Consider the following 21625-nt stretch of genomic DNA (forward strand, 5'->3'; position numbering starts at 1 on the left):
GAGTTTCGAGTCTATTTTTCTCGTGTTTTCAAAGAAGGTATTCTATTGGTTTCTGCGCTATGGCCACGTTTACTAACGCTGAATATGTAGATATTATGTTTGTTTATGGGTTTTGCAATGGTAATGCCGCGGAGTCTCGCCGAGAATACCAACGTCGTTTTCCGAACCGCCGCATTCCAAATGTCCGTGTTTTCGCTTCGACCTACCGAGCTATCGCTGAAACTGGATCCGTAAAACCAAGAAGAGGTGACGCTGGCGCTCCTCGCGTATATCGAGCAGAAGATGAGGAGGAAATATTAAGACATTTTAAAGACGATCCAACCACATCCACTAATGCCGTAGCGCAGCAAACAGGATCATCGCAATGGAAAGTTTGGTCCACGATTCGGCAAATGGGAAGCCATCCTTACCATTATACGCCTGTCCAAGGATTGGAAGAAGGGGACCCGATAAAAAGGGTAGAATTCTGCAGATTTATTATAAATTCTGATGCAGACAATAAAACTTTTTTAACCGACATTTTGTGGACGGACGAGTCAAAGTTTAGTCATGAGGGCATTACAAATTTTCATAACCTTCATTTTTGGGCCGAAGAAAATCCCCGTTTAACAAGAGAAACCAGTTATCAAAGAAAGTTTTCTGTAAATGTGTGGATGGGACTTATTGGCCGGGATGTAATAGGACCACACTTTTTCCCAGACCATTTAAACGGGGATATTTATGAAAATTTTTTACGACATGACCTACAAGATCCAAAATGAATCATTTATTTTCATTTATATATAAATATTAAAAGCAATGTAGCAACACCTTCGCAATAAAATACTTCTAAGTGAACTCTCGATCTATTACTCTCAATATAAAAATTCAAAATTTAACATTTCAATTTTACATTGAATTGCTGTTGACCAGTACGACTGTCCCAAGCAAAAACAAAGTAACTGACATTTTTAATAAATAGTATTATATATATTATTATATATTTTAATAAATAATATTATATATATACATTTTTAATAAATATTCAGTTACTTTGTTTCTGCATGGGAAATTTGTGCCTATGCATAAGAACAGGGTCTCCCCACCAGTGCTATTTAACAAGTAAGTCAAGTGGAACGAGTTAAGCAGTGTAGTGTAAGCGAGAGTTCAAGGAAGAAGGACGTCCGCCTCTTCGTCGAAAATGTCTTTTCGCACCAAAATAATAATGGATTGTGCTTTACGGCCAGAAACTACTGGCATTTTGTCACAAATAGTAAGTATTTTTTATAATGTGAAATTTTTGTAATATACATTTCGCACAATATTGAATGTAATGTCCTATGATTTAATATAAATTAATATTTATATAAATTAAATAAATGGTTTGTTTATTATATTATGGTTTCTTTTTCCATAGCCAATTGCGTTATTCTTATTTAAATACAGATTACTTTTTTAGAGGTTTAAAAGTCATCTTAATTTGTTTATACTTGTATACTAGAAATTAAGTTTATATACTTAGAGGTTTTTTGTTTTATTTAGTTCCTTCAGTTATTTCCGGTAGTCAAATATGAGCATTCAGGGTGTGAAAGTGACAGCGAGATTATTTACCAAAAATGCAGCTCAAGTACAGAAAAAAAAGGCGCCGCCTAATTAGAAAAATTAAAAAGGTGATGTTATCTTGTTTGTTTTCTTTGTCTGTTTTTAGTTGGTTTAATATTTTAATTTTCCATTTAGATGCCTTTAGCCAATCTAGAGAGTTCATTTAATATTGAAGAACATAGAAAGGAAAAACCGACCTGTTCAAAGCTAAAGCAAAAGATGAGTTTTAAAAGGAAGTTTTCAATCAGCGATGAACAGGTATTTTCAATTTTCCAGGCTATTGTTTTTATTTGCCTTTTATTAAACAGGTCTATTTATTTTAGCCTGGCTGTAGTAAAATTGCCGTTGTACCCAAAATCTCCAATAATGTTGAAAAATTATTAGATTCTGAGAAAGCTGTGGTAATATTTTGTAAACTTACGTTTATTGTTGTAGAAAAAAAAATTTTAGACCTCTGGTGGTGAAAACCTCGAGATCATTGAAGAGTCCAGAATGCAATTGAAAAATAATGGCAAAAAGCTTACTCTTGAACAAAAAGTGAGAAGAAATAAAAAGAATCATACCTTAAGACCAATATGTAAAAACGTATGCAGAAGGAAATGTGTAGAATTAGATGAAGAAACCCGAGAAGTTATTTGGAATCACTATTGGTCGATGGATTATACAAGTCGCCGAAAGTGGCTTAGTAAGCATGTCACTTTAGTTCCTGTTAAGCGCAAGTATTCACAAGCACTACACAATCGAGCAGAGTCTAGACTTTTTTCTTTACCAAAGTTACCTGATACCACAGAAATTTCAGTATGTAAATTAATATTTTTAAATACTCTCAGATATAAAGCAGACGCTGTCATTACTCATTTGGTGTTAGCAATGAAAGCCGAACCTTGTGGAAGTGCTGTAAAAGAACGCAGATGTTTAAATCCTAAACGAAAGGTCGATCGGAATATTATAAAAGAACATATTAAATCCTTTAACCCTTGCATAAGCCACTATAGAAGAAAAAATGCTCCCAACACCTGATATCTACCTAGATAATTAACTATAGAGTTTTTATTTAACGATTTTATTTCACAACATCCCGGATTTTGCAAAATAGAAATTTACCGAAAAATGTTACATTTCACTTTGTCAACTCAAATCTGACGTCTGCGAAGATTGTACTTCTTTAAACAATAATATTTTAAATAATAACAATAATTTAGAGGCCAAGGAAAAAATAACTATTCATGAGTTAAAAGCTTCTCATTTTTCCAAAAATTGTTCTAAACGCATTTTTTCTATGGATCTTCAAAAAGTGTTATTAATTCCGATTATGCCCCAAAGTAAAACTTGTTTTTTTACAAGCAGACTGGTTGTTTTTAACCAGACATTTGCTAGAATGAATAAAAATGACAAGAACGATAGTTGTTGTCAGTGGCGAAGCGTACGAGTAGACAAGGTAGACACTGTCTACCCAAAATTATCCAGTTATTTCTTATTAATTTATTACCTAATTATTTCATGTAATTGTTGAATTCAAATTAAAAAAAATAATACAGAATGTAGTCGCTCTCCTTACTATTATTATATAGTATCTAAACGGCTATAATATCTATCTATCTATAATATTTAAGGCGCGCCCCGCCTGACGCACCAATTAAAATAAAAATGCAGGGCTGATACCCAATTAATGTATACGATCCCCAAGAAGACATATTGATATTTCTCTTCCGAAATTTGGAGCATCTAATCGAACCATATACGCATCAAACAGGTGACAGAGGTCCAGCCGCGTCAGTATTCAGCCTATTACGTATACAAAATGTACTCGCGGAAAAGACATTTGAGCTTTTGTCTATCGAAGTCGACCAGCTATTTTATTATGCTCTTGGTCGGCCGCAATACATCTTCAGTTTTGTTTTTTGATGAATCTGCATTTGGCTTTTGGTGCGGGCGCGTGCTATTGTAATTTAATAATTAGTATTTTTATTTTTGGGTGTATAGAAAAGATTTTTTTAGTGGATATTTTAGGGGTTATTTATGAACAACTGTTTGATCTTGGCAATTGTATTTTAGTTGTGTTTTTATTTGTCTTTAATTAATTTTAAAATAATGGATATTATGGATTTATAAGTTATGGTTATACCATGTTGTGTTTTTTTTGTAAGTAGTATTTATTTTTATCTATCTATCTTTTTATGCTAGTAGTAATAATTTTTTTCTTTTTTTATATCACTACATATTTTTCTCTTTGAGTTAATATTCCATGCGCTTTCAATCTCTATTTCATTAAAGTGCATAATATTGAATACACATTTTTTTCTAATTAACGATTTTTATTGTTTGTCTGCCCGAAAGAAAAGTTCACGCTTCGCCACTGTTTGTTGTGAAGTCTGGCATGAAGCTTTATCCGGTAGGAAAGCAGAGTCATTGGTTGATGCAATGTTTGAGGTTATTAAAATGGAGCGCGATGTAAGCGGGTTTATATTTTGGTGCGACAACTGTGCGGCACAAAATAAAAATGGGGTGTTATTCATCGCCCTGGTGAGCAAAGTAAATGAATCGTTTGGTCCACAAAAAGTAACGATTCGTTACTTAACAAAAGGTCATACACATATGAGTGCTGATGGGATACACGGCAATATTGAACAAAAAATTAAAAGAAAACAAACTGCTTATGATTTTCAAGAGCTTCTTGATTTAATTGCCAGTTCCAGAAACCATAAAACTCACTGAGTTTCACGGTTGGAAAAATAAAAAACGAACTGCAAGAAAAACAGAAGATTCCTTGAGAGGTTTTTTATTAGCCGATTTGGTAGAAGTTTGCTTTTTAAAAGGTAAAACATGCCTCTATTATAAAACAAATTTTAGCGAAGAATATCAAGAACTTAATTTCTTGCAAAAGAAATACAATTTATCTACCGTGCCTGAGATGTTACCAAAACGTGGAATTAATGCGGATAAAAAGGAAAAAATTATAAGTGATTTACTTCCTCTAATGCCAGAAAACCGAAGACTTTTTTGGCATACGATTCCTGCATCAAATTCCGAAGATTTGGTTTTGACAAGAGATGCAAATGAAACCATAAATGAAGATTATTAGTTCGTTTTCCCTTATTTAATTTTCTTTCAAATTTGTTCTTTTACTCGTATACTTAATAAATTAGTTTATAAGAAACAATAATAATTATAACAATGTTATATGGATAATATTATTTACGTTTATGTTTATCTTTATAAAGGGCAAGATTAAAGTTTGTAATTTTTATGATTTTTAGTGCCAAAATAAATCTTTTGCATTGACATTGTTGTATTATTTGTTTTACAACATTTTGCTTTAAAAGTAAAACATCACAAAAATGCAGACCAAAAATAGTTTATTTTAATTTTTTGACTGATGTGATAAAATAGTGTAGAATGTTAGTTATTAAATACCTAATATTAGGTATTTACTTCGTTTATTCCTATTAGCATTTGTTACTTTTTAATTTTCAAAAACAAAGCAAGTGCACTTACTAGGTTTTTTCCAACTTATTTAATTTTATACAATTTTATACTCATGTGAAGAAACAGTTTTTTTTATTGCCGAACTAATTTAATATGCTTTAAACTGATTGAAATACTCATTGAACAAACGGCAGGGTATACTATTTGCATCTCAGTAAATATGGTCATATAATTACTGAGATGCAAATAGTATACCCTTCATAAGCAACATAAGGGTAAAGCAGATTTATAAAAAGTCGTTTTTCTTAAAATCGTATTTTTAGCAGTTACTTGGTTTTTACTTGGGACAGCCGAGTAGTCGATACCGCCGTTTACGCAGATCGGACCGAACAAGCGTCGTGCGTTTCTTGATTTGATTCACGGTAGCCCGGCCGTGCGTCGCGAGCATACGTTAAAAGACAAATATGCCCAGCCAATGAGAATTGAAGATGGGACCAAATACCGATTGATCCCTTCGTTTACGTCCGTAAAATTTCGCGTGCCTATTGGCATTGGCATATTAATTTTGTTTTGTTTTCCCTAACCTAGATTGCCAATTTTATTTTATTTGCTTTGCTTCCTGAATTATTTAATTATCGCCGATAATTATTATTTATATCGATTTTGCCACTATTTCAGTACTCACAGCAGTCATAGTGCTTAGTGTTGACTCCGTTGTCTATAATATTCGGTACTACGCTAATTTTGAGTTCAAAAACAAACATTTTAGTGTTTGATTTTCAATTTCTAGTAAACTGTTCAGTGATTTCTTTCCTCTATAATTTCTATTTTAGCTGCTGCAGTGTCTGTTTACGATAATTATGGCAACACTAAGGCAAGATATAATTTTTTTAGGTTTAATCTGAATTATTATGTATTTTTTAGCCAACAAAATGCAATCTGCGAAATCTGCGAGAAGGAAGTTTCACCCAGAATTTTTTGGCCAGGCATACAAGGAACACATTATATGTCCAATGTGTACCAACGATACCTAGACATTTTCTTATTTTAATAGTTTAAACAAAAATTTTTGTTTAATATCGACAAAATAAAGATAAAACAATCATTTTTAAATTTTAGAAATTTTGAAGAATATACCTGAGTTATGTGATGCAACCAGGCCAAGAACCTCAGTTGACCCCATACATAATTATTATTATTACAAATATTCCTGAATCAACAAAATAAGCATTTTAATATTATTAGGCTCCATAAAAATTGAATTATATAAAATCACTTATCTATTAATTTTCGACGAATAAAGTTGTAGTTAATCGATGGTCAAATTTGTGTAGAATTTATTTTGAATTAAATTTATTCCTTTTTAAAAAGTAGATGTTCAATAATAATTCCATCACTCCTGTTATAGAGAACAAAGTAATAGGGAAGTCGATTATGCTTGTCAGATGCAAAATAAATTTGAGAATGGAGGATAACATATATTTTACAATTGTAACAGGAGAAACATCAGAGGTTATATAAACTCTTAGTTATCAGACATAATTCTATATTTTGTTGTTTACTTTTAGGATTAAATAGCTTATGTAAAATGAGTAATATTAAGTCTGGGGAAAGCATATGCATCAAGGGACATGCCTCTCAAGAATTTTAGTTAAGGTTTTAAAGAATGGTAATATTGCATTAATTTTTATATTCCTAGACTAATTCATAATTTCAATCCTTTGTAGGATCAGTTGTGATCAGAAGTGCTAGTTTATAATATTATATAGCCATATTTATAATATGATTATAACCAAGCTGGATGGATTTAGTTTCTTCTCTACCATTTTAGTTTTGAGTTGTTGATATAATATAATACATTTTAATATAGTATAGAGTCCATAGTATAGTTTATTTTAAAAATTATTATTATAAAATATGTTATTATAAAATTTAAAGTATATTTGCTAAAGGTTAAAACATTTCAGTAAGCTAGTCAACATTAGTATATTTGATAAATATGATGGGAATTTTTTTTAATTTCAAAGTAATTTTAAAACTTTCATCACAATGATTTATATAATTTTCAAATTGTCTTTGAAAACTACTCAGCAAGTAAGCTGCCTCAAAATATTTATGAAATATTTACTTCTTATGGCCACTATGATGATGGGATTTTATCAAAACAATGCCTAAACAGTTATTTAAAAATTAAAATAAATACACATATTTTTTAGGATTATATGTTTTATATATTTTGATTTTAATTGTCGTCAAACAAAAGTTTAAATGTTATTTATATGGTGATTTTTTCTTGAAATACTTTTAGTTGTTTATTGCCTGGCAATCTTTATCATCTACCTACTCGATATTCTCTGATCCACATATTTAAATCTCCTAAGTAATGTATAATTTGCTATTTAAATGCTTTTCAAACGTTCATTGACAATTATTATGTTATGAAAATTTTAAATTATCGATACCTATAGGAATATGGCATGTAAGAAGTAATTTTACACTAAATTTTAATATAATACCATAAAAAACATCTATAAAACAACCTAAGTAAAAATACCAAAAAAACTTTAAGTGTTATCATTAATAATAATGCCATAATTATTATTAATTACCGGTGATGGTTTAATGTTACCGTTACACGGTATATATACTGTTCTCACTCATGCACTTGTACTTATTTATTAAAGAAACCTAGACTTAGTGTCCTGAGGATACCTGGTTTCTTTTTTTTTTTAATTTCTGACCCCATGCAACAACTGTCTATTTTTATTTTCTTAAAAATCTTGATCACGCTGTAAATATAAAAAAAAATCAATAATTTTCTAATCTATAACAGCTACAAATATTTCATTATTGAGCGTCTTTTATATGCACATCGCATTTCTTTTCCGATCTAAAATGTAAATGCCTAACAAAACAAAGTCCTATAGTAGCAAATATATAGGTCAGAGATGCCAAATCTAGCTGTTTAACTACAGGCATCGAAAAATTCGTATTTTGAATTTTGGCGGCACGCAAGCTACGCCTCTGTAGTGCCGGAATGCTCTTATTGGCTGGGCATATTTGTATTTTAACGTATGCTTGCGTCGCGTCGTTTCCACATGATACCTAAACTGATCGACGGTTCAAGAAATTGTAAGAAAAATGCCTCAATTTTGTATTTCCGTTCTCAAAGGTTTATTATTAATTTTTTTGAAATAGTTTTTCAATATAATGTTTCTAAAATCGATGTATATCGAGACGCATGGAAGGTTTTTTTTATTTATCTTTTTTGTTTTGAAATAAAAAATCAAGATTTTAGAAATTCAAAAAACTAGCACCTATCAACTCTTAAACAAAATATATAAATTTCATTAGTGAAAACTGCTTTAAAAAATATTGTAAAATAAAAAAGTAATCCAGGAAAGAGGAATTTATGGGTGAATAATACCCCTAATACGAAGACATTAAGAATGCTTCTCCCAATCAACTTATGACTTGATTGGGGAAGTATAAACACCTAGGAGTGAACCACAATAGACCTACTATTAGGGTTGCAGTGGAGGAACACAAGCTGCTCTACTCACAACAAACCTAACCTATGTACTTGTGTAAAAATAAATATATTGTAATTGTTAATTCGAGTTTGCCTTTGACTTGAGGTCGAATTCGAATTTGTCTACACATAAATGAAATAATATTATGAATTATCTAATATGTATTGAAATATGTATTGCAGGCCTGTACCTTACATTAATAGGAAGATTTAAGATCACTCGATTCGTCTCACTGGTTTGTGAAAAGAATATAATAATAAGAAAGAGAGACCACATGTAACGCCCCATAAAGAATTACCACGTAGGATGTAAAAGAGATGTGATGCAGTTGCAGTATGCAACATCACGGTTATCGAGATGTAGGGGCTCCCCTCCAACTGACCAGGCCAAGAATCAAGTTTAGATCGGCGCGGCGGACACGAGCACCAGAGAATTAAATAAGGCAAAAGGTGACTATCTCTGGCGCGGCGTCGCGCTTTACAGTCAACTTGCTCTATTTGCACTCGGCATCATTTTCGTAGGTGTTTCTTTCGGTGTTTGCTTTAACTTGGTGCTTCTCAAACTACTACAGGTGGTTCTTCAGTACGATGACCGTTGACCCTCCAGTGGGTCATTTTGACACATGTCACTTCCATGGCAGGAGGGCTGTCTAGCCCGTTGCCAGGACTGTGTCAACTCTTGCCCTACACACTTACCCGGCTTTCTGCAAGAAGAACCATATAAAAGGTAATAATTCAACAAAGAGTATTTTACTTAAAAAGGCTAAAGTAGCTTCGTTAAATTTAGTTCATGTACTTTCATTTGATTTTTATCATGTTCAAAATCAACTTTCGGTCTAAAGTTAATTAAAATAGTTTTTTCTGCCAAATTAAATTAGTATCAATACTATCAAAGGCAAAGAAAGTTAAAATTAAAACTAAAAGAATATGACAAAAAGAATTTTGAACAGTTGAAAGGTAAAATTTCTAACCATAAGGAAACTTCTGTATTATGAGGTATTAAAGGTACAAGAAGCTGATTGGTAATAAAAAAAACAGAGTATATTAGTTGTCAAAATATATTATAAAAAGTTGCTTAGCTTAAAATGTATATAGTTTTATACAAAATTTAGTTAGGTATAGTTGTGTAAGGCACTAGAGAGGATGTTGACTATAATCTAATGTAAATATAAAATAAATTAGTTTCATTTAAGAAGGACGAACTTTTATATTTTAAAAAATATACCATATAAAGCATATTTTTTATATATATAGAACATATCCTATAGTTTTAGATACCTAATAATACTGAAAAATTTTTTTTCCGCTTTTATTTATTTTTTATATAGCCATTAAAAATAAGTAACAGACCATAGCGCATATCTGATTTCCGCGATGTATATTAATAATTAATCAATAGACGGCTATGATAATAACATTTGGCTACCGAGTAAAAGCAAATATGCAAGCATTTGACGATAATGACAGTTATTTTTAATAATATTTTTGGCAGTCTCATTGGTAATCTGATCTTATTTGACTTTTAAATGCTTTTATGTAAAATCACCTTTGCATTTATAATATTATCGGAGTTTAGTTTAGAAGCAGACTAGCCAAAAATATTTACGGAGCGGTTCCTATAATATTCTCAGCCGAGCGAGCAGTAAGAACCCCAAAACAATTTTATTTTGGATGATTCAACCGAAATAAATAAATTGGCTCGCGTAGCAGTAGACATAGTTTTATTATAAAAACTTGAAAAAACTACTTTACGTTATTCCTTCAGTTTCTAAGGAGATACGAGCGCCCTGTCGTTTGATTTTCACTTTGCTTATATTTCATATCCTAGGCTTTTTAATATATAGTTCAAAGGAAAAGTAAAATATCTTAGAGCTTGACTTCGCCTACATGAATAAAGTATTTTTATTATTATTCTCGTAATATTATGAATAAAATATTTATACACCTAACTATAGCATTTGAAAACTTGAACCTTTGGGTTATTGCGATAAAAAAAGAAACAACAGTCATTTTTACGACCAGTGTTCGCGCGGCCTTCCGCAAAAACCTCCTGTGTTATCCTGATCCTGACTGACCCCTAGGTAAGTCTTCTCACTTTTCATTTTCACGATCACATTTCATGATCACTTTTATATTTTTCGTGCTAAGTCAGCAGGCTGTGGTGTGAAACCGTCCAAAGGTACATGAACCATCACAACCTATAAATTTTACAGTCTATAGGGCCTCAATTGATTAGAACCCTTTTCTAATCAATGGCACCCTATTAACCATGTTTAAAAGACTTACCTAGGGGTCAGTCAGGATCAGGATAACACACGAGGTTTTTGCGGAAGGCCGCGCGAACACTGGTCGTAAAAATGGTTATTAACAGTAAGACGATCTAGTACCGAGTAAAATAATATACCTATAAAAAATAAGTGAGAGCTTAAAATAAAACCAAAGATATTAATATACAATGAGGCTCTTATTTCCCCCCCCCTTCTCTTATCTTTTGAATGCGTTCATGTAAAAGTTTGAAATTACACATTATACAGAACACGACACATTATAAGCAATCTAAATACTACTTTTTGGTCCCTAGCTCATTTTGCAAGAATTTAAAATGGCGTGTTGACTTCAAAATGGCGGCGAGACGCTATTTATATTTACTATTACCCATAGCAAAAAGGCAGCTTTTCAAAATCTTATTTTTCCCATTTTTAGGTATTTTTATTTTCTTCACCACTGTTCTTGTATCACCTGTTCATGTGTAATTTGTTTGTAGATGTGTTGTTGTTTGTAGAGTTTGTATTTTTGTCACTGTCAATGTCACATTATTATCATAAAAACTACCAATTCCACACAAAAACTTGGTGTACCAATACCTTTAAAAGCGAATAAAATCGAAAGGAGAGAATATTTTTGCTATTTCGCTCAATCCAATTTTATTTGTACCTTGATTTAATCGAGAATGCCTGATCCACGTCCCTTTGCTGAAAAAATTGAAATTTATTTTCATTTAAGGTGGAAATCGTATGTACGATGTACATGAGATGGAAATAATTTTTAATGTTCGCTTTCCTGACCGTCCAGTATGTCGAAAGTATATTCGGGAGCTAATTAAGAAATTTACCGAGACAGGCTACCAGTAGACAGTGTTACCAGTAGGAAGAATCCAGGGCGTCCCAGCTATCCAGAGGAAAAACAGGTCTATATTATAGTAGCCATGGTAAGAATTATCCGTATAAAATTCAAATGGTTCATCAAAAAGATGATCCTGATCGACGTATGGAATTCTGCGACCGAAAGAATAGGACGCCAGCCTGCTTATGTCAAGAACATTTATTTCAGTGAATAATGTACTTTTTTTTGAATGGTAATGTCCGTTATTGGAGCGAAATAAATCCCCACATATTTCGTAGAACACACAATCAATACCTAGAAAATGTAAATGTGTGGGCTGGCTTATTAGGGAATCACATTGTTGGGCCTTTCTTTTTAGACCAAAATTTGAGAGAAGAATTTTACTTAAACGTGTTGGAAAATGCAGAAGAAACCACTGATCCTTGAGATTATTGAAGACAATGCTCATGAAATTGAATTGTAAACAGTTTTTCAACAAGATGGGGCACCGCCTCAATATTGTGAATATTTGACCACCGAAATATTGTGAATATTTGACTAATACTTATCCTAATCGCTGGATTGGTCTTCTAGGGCTGACCGAGTGGTCAGCCAGGTCGCCCGATCTTACAACTCTTGATTTTTTTTATGGGGCTACTTGAAACAAAAAGTCTACGTCACCCAGCCAGAATCTATCTTCGATCTACGTCCAAGAATAATTGATGCATGTCGCAATATTCATGTTGCCACTTTCCACAACGTTCGTGAAGAGTTCTTCAATAGATTATTTTACTTTCTTGAAGTTAATGGTGCACAATTTCAACATCTTTTATAATAGTTATATTTGTGTGTTACCTAAAGTTTAATTTTTTTAAATGGAAATAAAAATGCAAAAAATTAGATTTTCAAAAGCTGCCATTTGCTATGGGTAGAAGTACTGACTTAATATTTTTGGACCATAAAGCATTCAGTGGGAGCTTTCAAACGATGACCTCGCCTGACCCTCCTTTTTTATTTAATTTTATGTTTCATAGACTCATGAACAATTAATATTTACTTAAAACATATAATTTAAATTAAAAATCGAATGTCAATAAATAGGTTAAATCATAAAACTTATTATAATTCGAATAGAGACAGTTAGATACTTAACTCAGTGCCTATCGAAGCCATACTAATTTTATGATTTCAATATTGACAACTTTTCCATTATGCCTACTGCTCAAGAATCTCTTCAGTTCATCTTCAATTCTTTTGGTATTGGTCTCCGTATTAACTGACCAACCAGAATAACTAAAGCTAGTACTATGTCATGTTTTCATTTGATTCAAATTCCGTTGATTTATTTGTTTTTAATTCAGTTTTCTTAGATCATGAGGCAGTATTTTCTATAAAATCCAAAAGCCAAAAAGTTCCCTGGAAACGGAAACTTAAGTTAAACTAACTTAATGATAAACTTACGTACAGTATATCTTTAGGTATATCTTTGAAGAACATGCGCTTTTTATTGTATCTAAAAATTCTCCGACAACGTCTTTTTTCAGCATTACTTGAAACTTTACATGATTGGCTAAATCCAGCAATGCTGCTAAAGCGACATGATCTGCTGTATATGATTTATTATCATTCTATATATGTTTTTTAAAGCTCGGCTTTACTCGAGTAATTTTTGTTTAACACTTTGTGACGTATCTATTAAAATAAAGTGGTGGGGGGGTAATTCAATGTTTTTTTAAATAAACAGATGTAACTCCTAAACGACTGAACGGATTTTAACAAACTTGGTCTCGTTGGAAAAAACATTTATTGCTCCATCAAATCCGTCTTATCTGTGATAGGTCTAGAGCGCGCTTTTTTATCTAATAACAAAAAATTGCAAAATTCTCTAAAAAATTAAATGCAATAATATGACTTTTTCTTCAAAAAAATGTAGTGAAACGATAGCTGAATAGGCCAGTGAAAACCATATCTTGATATCTTATTCGTAGCCTGAAATATCGAAGAAGGAATATTTAGTTATATAATTTTAATAAGACGCTATTACACCGATATTTATTGTTATTTATTTGTCTTTTTTTAAGTTTCAATAATATTTTATTATTAATTAGTCATAATTTAATAATTTTAAAATATTCTTTGTTCAAAAAGTTGAAAAAAAAACGCGTATAGGCATAATAAAATAAATTACCGATTTTGAAATAAAACTAATGCCTCCTTAAATGCTCGAACTGTCATCCATCAAAATTAATGCATTGTTGAATCCGCTTATGCGTGGACATTACAGCAGCTTCAATTTCTGCTCTTGACTGTAAATCTGTAAATGGCTGTAAATGGCTTCTTGTATTCGTATTTTCATGTCATCTCTAGTTGTTGGTTGAATTTGGTAAACAATATCTTTCAACCGACCCCATAGGTAGAAGTCCAAACAGGTGAGGTCTGGGGATCGGGGTGGCCAAGGAAATAGACTTCCTCGCCCAATCCACCTCTGTTGAAATCTTAAATCTAGATGTTCTCGCAATCGTGCTGGGCAACCGTCTAGTTGCAAAAACATATTTTGTCGTAATTACTGGGGTATATCTTCTAATAAAAAAAACAATAAGTTCACCAGAAAATCAAGAAATACGGCACCATTTAGTGGTTAATCAAAGAAATAGGGACCTATAATAGTCTCTGATACATTAAGACTCACCTTGATGTTTGTGAAGTGTCCTCATCTGTGCAAAGAATTTCGGATAAAAAATCTCTATTTTCCCTAATGCTGCACAACATCCAATGACAATAATCTAAGCGTCGGTCAAAGTCTCCGTGATTTAAGGCTTGATGTAAAACCATATGATGTGGGCGCAGCAAAATTTGAAAAAAACACATTGCGAAATATGTAAAGTAGTATTTTTTGTGACATACAAATTTTCCTGTGATCCTTTAAAATGTTTAGAATAGTAGTGATATACCCAACGCGCGAGACATTGCTCTCGTACTAACGTGGGGATTGAATTCCACGTGTGCTAAGACATTAATATTATTGTCTTCCCTTGATCTAGCCGAGTGTCTTCGCAACTGAGGTCGAAAGCTGCCAGTATTACGCAAATCTCTACTAAACGCGAAAAAATTTTCGCATCGCATTTGGATATCGAGCTCTGTATACCCTTTGAGCCAATGCCGCATCTTGAAGACATTCAAAATATACCGCAATCATATCGACAGCTTCATCATTTGTAAAAGACATTTTAATAGTTTTAATGCTTTACTTATGTGTGCAACAAACACAAATTGGACTGGCTAATGTTAATATTTCTTAACAAGTTGATTTTAGGCATTGATTGGTAGCATTTAGGTTGAGACATTTCTCTGTTTTTGAATGAATAACAAAAATATTTATTTTCGTTATTTGTGAATTTTGCCAAAAAAGCAATGAAAATGCTGAAGAAGCTTCTAAACTATATTTTCATAGGCAAGTTAGAAGCCGTTATATGACTACCTACCAATTTCTAATGTTGTAGTTTTATGCTTGTTAGATATCCAGAGAGAAGTCAACCGTTTTTTAGTATATTTGCTCGTTTAAAGGACAAATTACTTGAACACGGTTTATTAAATTTATATATTTGTTTTTTATGTTCCTTTATTACAAAAAAAAAAAGAATGATGCAGTTCGCCATTCGTCGTAATTCAAATTCAAACTCAAACTCAAAAATGCTTTATTGTCAATATAAACATAGAAGTTGTAGACAAAGCCAATAGACTGTATAATAAAGGAATAAAAACGAGAAACTAATTTAAAATAAAATAAAGTTATGCTAAAATTATAACTTAACTTAAAAATGTTAATCATTACAAAATTCACCTAAACTATAGTATGCTTTACTAGCAAGAAATATTTTCGTCCTTGTACGTACCTCCTCGTACTTTTTTTCAGTCTTAAGTTGTCTTATTTCTAGTGGAAGTTTATTAAACAGCTTTCTACCTCCATATATGATAGAGCTACGGACAAGTTCAAAATGAGGAATGGGTATTCTCAACAAATAATTTTGTCGCGTATTATAGTGGCTTCCTAAGTGGAGTTCCTGTTTATATTTTCTAAAAACTAAGCAAACTGTTTCCAAAATAAAAATACAACACAGGGTTAAAATATTATGACTTGCAAAAAGCGGGCGACATGAGTCACGAGGCTTGGCCCCACATAGTTATCTAATGGCCCTTTTCTGAAGTACAAACACTGAACTAAAAAGTGAATTTGAACATGAACCCCAAAAGCAAATTCCATATCGAAGGTGCGACTCGATAATCGCGAAGTATGCAGATCTGGCGATGGAGAAATTAAGACTGGTGGCAACAACCCTTACGGCGTAGCAGCCCGATGAGACTTTTCTAGATACATTCACAATATGGTCTTCAAATTGAAGGAACTTGTCTATGGAAAGACCCAAAAACTTACTGAATGGTGGCATGGTGATGGCTTCATTATTTAAACATATATCATTTGTATTACATTTAAAATTAAGGATATTTGTTTTGGAAACATTAAATGTCAAAAAATTTGCATCACACCAGTCTTTTATTTTTAACAAATCTGCATGTATATTGGCCTCCATTTGAGAAACATCAGAGTCGTGCCAGAGGATGGTGGTATCATCGGCAAACAATGTAAATTTGCCAGTTACCTGCAGTTGTGGCAGATCGTTCACATAAATGAGAAAAAGTAAAGAACCAAGTACTGATCCTTGCGGAACACCCACATTTATATTAAGTTCCTTAGAGATACCACCATTAAATTTGACAGCCTGGACACGATTTAATAAGTAGGAACGAAACCACTCGAGGGCCGTTCCTCTGAAACCATAGAGCTCCAGTTTCATCAGCAGCACTCTGTGACTCACACAGTCAAATGCCTTGGACAAGTCACAGAATACCGCTGCTGCAACTTCACCAACATTCAGTCGGTTGTACAGGTGCTCTGGAAAGCTAAAGATAGCATCATTTGTGCTCACAGACTCACGAAAGCTAAACTGCTGAAGACTCAATAGGCCAAACCTATTTAAAAATGAAACCATCCTCACCTTAACGAGCCGTTCCACTATCTTGGCTAAAGTAGGCAATAACGCTATATGTCTAAAGTTAGAAGGACAGTCGCGATCGCCACCCTTGTAAAGAGGAACAATCATTGCTCTTTTTAAGCACTCTGGGAAAACTCCAGACATAAATGAAAAGTTAATTGACTCGGCCAAGACTTGCAAAGCAACAAGAGGTAAAGCAGAAATAATTTTAAGAGAAAGCCCATCCCAACCTGATGAACTCTTATTCTTAATATTAACCATTAACTGTTTAAGCTCTTCTACACTTGTGGGGGCAAAAAAAAAAGATTCGGCTACTACCACATTGCTGAGATAGCTCATGCGATCTATTTTTTGTGAGAGATTGGCTGCAAGGTTACCAGCAATATCACAGTAGAAGGAATTGAGGACATTGGAATCTAAGGTACTTGGAATAACCAAGACATTATTTTTGCCCCTTAGCTCATTTAAAATCTTCCAAGACTCTTTTGCTCTGTTGGAGGCATTATTTATCCTCCTTTGAAAGTAGGTTCACTTAGCCATTTTGATTGAGTTTCTGTAAATCTTGCGGTATCTGTTATAATAATTTAAAAATGTTGCATTGTTCATAGCGTATTTCCTAATGTAAAAAAGGGAGCGCATATTTTTCCCAGATACTCGTAAACCCTTAGTATACCAAGGTTTTCTATTTCGTTTCTTAATATTGACAACAGGAAAAGCAGTGTTAAAATTGTTTAATACTATTTGATGAAAGCTATGCAGTGGGTTAACAGTAGTCAATACATTATTCCAACTTGACATATTGCAAAGCAAAGAGAATTTGCAGAAATTAGCTCTAGTATAAAGTCTATTGCGTCCAAACTTATTCTCATTAGCTGCACTATTAAGCTTTACTAATCCCACTATTGCCACATGGCCAGATAAACCGGCATTGATTGTTGTACACTGATTTTCGTCAGTCAGAATCAACATCGCATTAACCGAAATTTCACTTAAGAGGATCTCCAACTTTTCTAAAAACAAATCTAAATTACCAGATGGAGATCGATACAATCCTAAAATATACAAATTTAACTTACTGCTAAATACAATAGAAAACTCGCACACCTTTTCAATCAATAGATGATCAAATCTGTCAATAGTAATAAACACAAATTTAGTTAAAAAAGCTTTCTCTAACATAATAAGAGTACTACCATGTGTATATTGCTTGCGTGAAAATTTGGAAATTAGTACATAACCAGGGATATCAATAGGCTCGTCAGACCTCAACCAGTGTTCAACAAGAATTAACACACTAGGAAAGCTAACCGATTCTAAAAATAGTTCCAATTCGCTAACTTTTGAACGCACAGATTGAACATTAAGAAATGCTAGGGCAACTTGATTATGGTGGGAGTTTCTATTAAAAAGAATTAATTTGTAACTCTTTATTTGTCTATTATTGTTATTCATGGTCTACTATTAAATTATGCATTTAATTTAGAAAATTGTTAGTTATTTGCGTATTTTTGAAAATAATCCATACTGTTATATATTTTTGAAAAGGAAAAAAAAGGCCAATTTTATAAATTATAAATATATAGGGTGTTCCATTTATAAAAAACATAAGTTTGGGCTATAATTCAAAAACTATTAATCAAAAAAATATATATCTATACCGCTAGATTCTACGGAAAAAAACCTATAAGAATTTTACTTTTACAAAAACTTAAAAATAATGAAGTTACGACGGGAGTCCCAAAATGCAAAAATTTCAAAAATGCCCTGTATCTTAAAAAATAAAAGAGCTATGAAAATTTTGTTAACAGCCTTTTTAGTTTTACGAAAAAGTAGCATAGTGTCGCGAAAACCGCAACTCTCTATCTCTAAAAATAACGGAGATATCCCGCAAAAGTACCTAAAATGGGACACCCTGTACATTAGCGGTAAAACTTACCTCTTCGTGTGAGACACGAGTTTTACATGGAGCAACCCGGATATGAGTACGCTTCAAGACTTAAATGACTTAATAAACATCAAATTATGCTTTAACGTTTGAAAAACTAAAGTTTTGCCATATTAAGATGCATTACAACCTTTGTACTAAATAACTCAACTCTTCATCATTGACTTGCCGTCGAAAGTTTTGGTTCTTATTCTACATAAAGATCTAAAATTGGAATTCACCATTGAGCCTTTATCAATATATATTTTTCACAAACATCATTTTCCAAGAAGCTCAACTGAGGTTAACTTGACAACTTTCCAAACTATGTATGTACAACCAGAATATGTATTGTACAACTTAATTTGAGCGTATTTTAAAACTACAAAGCAGAGCTGTTATCTCCTTAATGTTAACTGATTAAACAGTAGAACTCATGGTCAAGATTTTTTTTAAAGAATTTAAAATATTAATTCTTTCATTCTTGTTTATTTAAAGCCATTTCTTTAATCTGAAAATACCTACCAGCTATCTCTGAAAGGTCAATTCACAACTTTCCTCTTAGGAATGCGCAGTATGATCTTTATCTGCCAAAGTGACGCTCAGAAATAAACGCTCCATTCTTTACAACGTTATAAAAATGCACAATCACCTGCCATTTGCGATCAAGCCCTTTTTAACGAATTTTTTATTTGCTCGTAATTATAAATATCTTATACCTTATTATAATTATTATTTTTTTATTATGTGTACATAAGAAGATAATTATTTTCTTTTAACTTTTTGTCATTTGTTAAATTGGAACATATTTTGTTTATTTTTTGTCGAAATTTTCTTAATAATAGAGCGATACTATTATTATAGAAAATTGAATAAAATGATTATTTAGTATTATATATATTATATATATATATTATTATATATATATTTAGTCATGACTATTTAGATTATTTAGTTCATCTGCATCACTTAACTGTATATGTCAAGGTTAATGGTAATGGGTTATTGGGAGTTATATATTTAGGGAATTTGGAGATTTAAGGATTTAAGGAATTTGAGAGTCAGTTAGTATGTTAGATCCCAAGTTCCGAAAGACATTTTTGATATCTGTAAAGAATACCTGCAATTTCTACAAGTCGGACAGTATATCTTTGGATATCTTTAAAATAAAAACGCCGAAATACGTCAAAAGGTTTGTCAAGGGGGACAACTTTCTAACCTAAAATTACTTCACCCCTTTTCACCCTCTGCCCCCCGGGGTCATCCCGTTAAAAATTTTAAATGGCAAGAGGTATCGAGTAATAGCTTGTTTAAAAGGTCTTTCGAAGTCTTTTATTTTGACGTTTGATTTTTTAAATCGGTCGAGTCGTTTTCGAGAAAATTAGAAAAATCTTTGTTTATCTTAATTTGTTCAGATAGAAAACAAAAACATGAAAATATCAGTTTTTATTTCAATAAGTGTTCCAAATGTTGCCCGTTAGGGTTTGCCAAATCTACAATTCGTTTATAATTTAAAATGAAAGCTACCAACATAAACAGGAATTCCGAAGATTAGACGTGGAAAAAACTAAATAACAACCTGAATTTTTTTTCGCATTCTTTTCATCAACACAGCTATCCTGGGCGAACTGTATTTATTGTTATACCTGCTTAGTTATTTATTGTTGCTAAGGAAAATAAAGAATTTATTTTACCGTCAGTTACATTTGTGACAGTCTTGGAATAGTGAAAATTTATTTGTTGAATTGAAGATTTTACTTCCAAAATGGTTTACACACTAGCCGAAAGAGTGGAAATTAGTCTAATTTATGGTGCCCAAAATCAATGTGCTCGGCAAACTGCCGTCACGTTTAACGCCAGACATCCGAAGAAGATAACTTTGCATAGGTATGTTTTGGACCTTATTACTAAGTTTACTGAAACTGGATCTGTTGCAAATAAAAAACGTGATCATCGGCGAATTTTGGATGAAGCCGCTCAATTTTTGGGTCATTTTGGAATAAATCCTAATACTTCATTACACAAAATTGTTGCTGCCACTGGTATTTCATTAGGCTCTGTTCACACAGTTACCAAACTTCATAAATTTCATCCATTCAAAATGAAAATATTGCAAGAGTTAACCGAAGACGATTTCGATAGGCGAGTTGAGTTTTATGAAAAAATGACTGAAGCGATTAATGATAATACTATTCATGTAAAGAATATCTGCTTCAGCAATGAATGCACATTTTATCTAAATGGATTTGTTACTAAGCATAACTGTAGATATTGGAGCAATGAAAATCCTCATGCATTTGTAGAAGGGCATACCCAGTACCCTCAAAAAATTAATGTATGGGCAGGCATTTTAGGAAATAAAGTGATTGGGCCATTATTTATTGACGGAAATTTAAATGGAGACATTTATTTGGATATGTTGGAAAATACCATCTATCCGCTTATCACTGAATATATTGAAAACCAAATCGATGATGATGGAAACCCCTTTACTTGATGAGGCTAAAATATATTTCCAGCAAGATGGCGCTCCTCCTCACTATGTTTTTCCCGTTCGGCAATGGCTAGACGACGAGTTTCCAGATAAATGGATAGGGCGAAGGGGGCCTATAGAATGGCTTGCTAGATATCCTGATATAACGCCGTTAGACTTTTTTCTATGGGGTCATTTGAAATTTATTGTGTTTACTTCCCAACCTGAAAGTTTGGATGAACTTCGTCAACGCATCATCGACAGCTGCCATGATATCCCACAACATGTTTTTGAAAATATCCGTCAGGAATTTGAACTCGCCTATATCATTGTTTGGCCAAAAACGGGCAACATTTTGAACACTTATTGAAATAAAAACTGATATTTTTATGTTTTTGTTTTCTATCTGAACAAATTAAGATAAACAAAGATTTTTCTAATTTTCTCGAAAAAGAATCGACCGATTTAAGAAAATCAAACGTCAAAATAAAATACTCGGAAAGACCTTTTAAACAAGCTATTACTCGATACCCCTT

At 32.3% G+C, this 21625-nt stretch overlaps 1 protein-coding gene and 1 long non-coding RNA gene across 3 annotated transcripts in view; both read left to right on the forward strand.

The window, feature by feature from the left end:
- The first annotated feature begins 1150 nt into the window (after window positions 1–1150).
- Window positions 1151–4863, forward strand: LOC126748713 (uncharacterized). The gene is made up of 5 exons (XR_007664805.1): window positions 1151–1252; window positions 1522–1649; window positions 1717–1839; window positions 1905–1982; window positions 2032–4863. It is a non-coding gene; the product is annotated as an uncharacterized LOC126748713 (long non-coding RNA).
- Window positions 4864–8888: 4025 nt separating this feature from the next.
- Window positions 8889–21625, forward strand: part of LOC126749096 (rho guanine nucleotide exchange factor 17) — a 344657-nt gene continuing 331920 nt past the window's right edge. Inside the window, exon 1 of one of the 2 annotated variants that reach the window (XM_050458724.1) lies at window positions 8889–9266. In XM_050458724.1, coding sequence (XP_050314681.1) covers window positions 9163–9266 — 104 coding nt within the window. In that variant the 5' untranslated portion in view covers window positions 8889–9162. The remainder of the gene's footprint in view (window positions 9267–21625) is intronic. The other variant, XM_050458723.1, reaches the window with a different exon arrangement.

This window comes from Anthonomus grandis, chromosome 22 (assembly GCF_022605725.1).
Source record: "Anthonomus grandis grandis chromosome 22, icAntGran1.3, whole genome shotgun sequence".
Taxonomy (NCBI): Eukaryota; Metazoa; Arthropoda; class Insecta; order Coleoptera; family Curculionidae; genus Anthonomus; species Anthonomus grandis.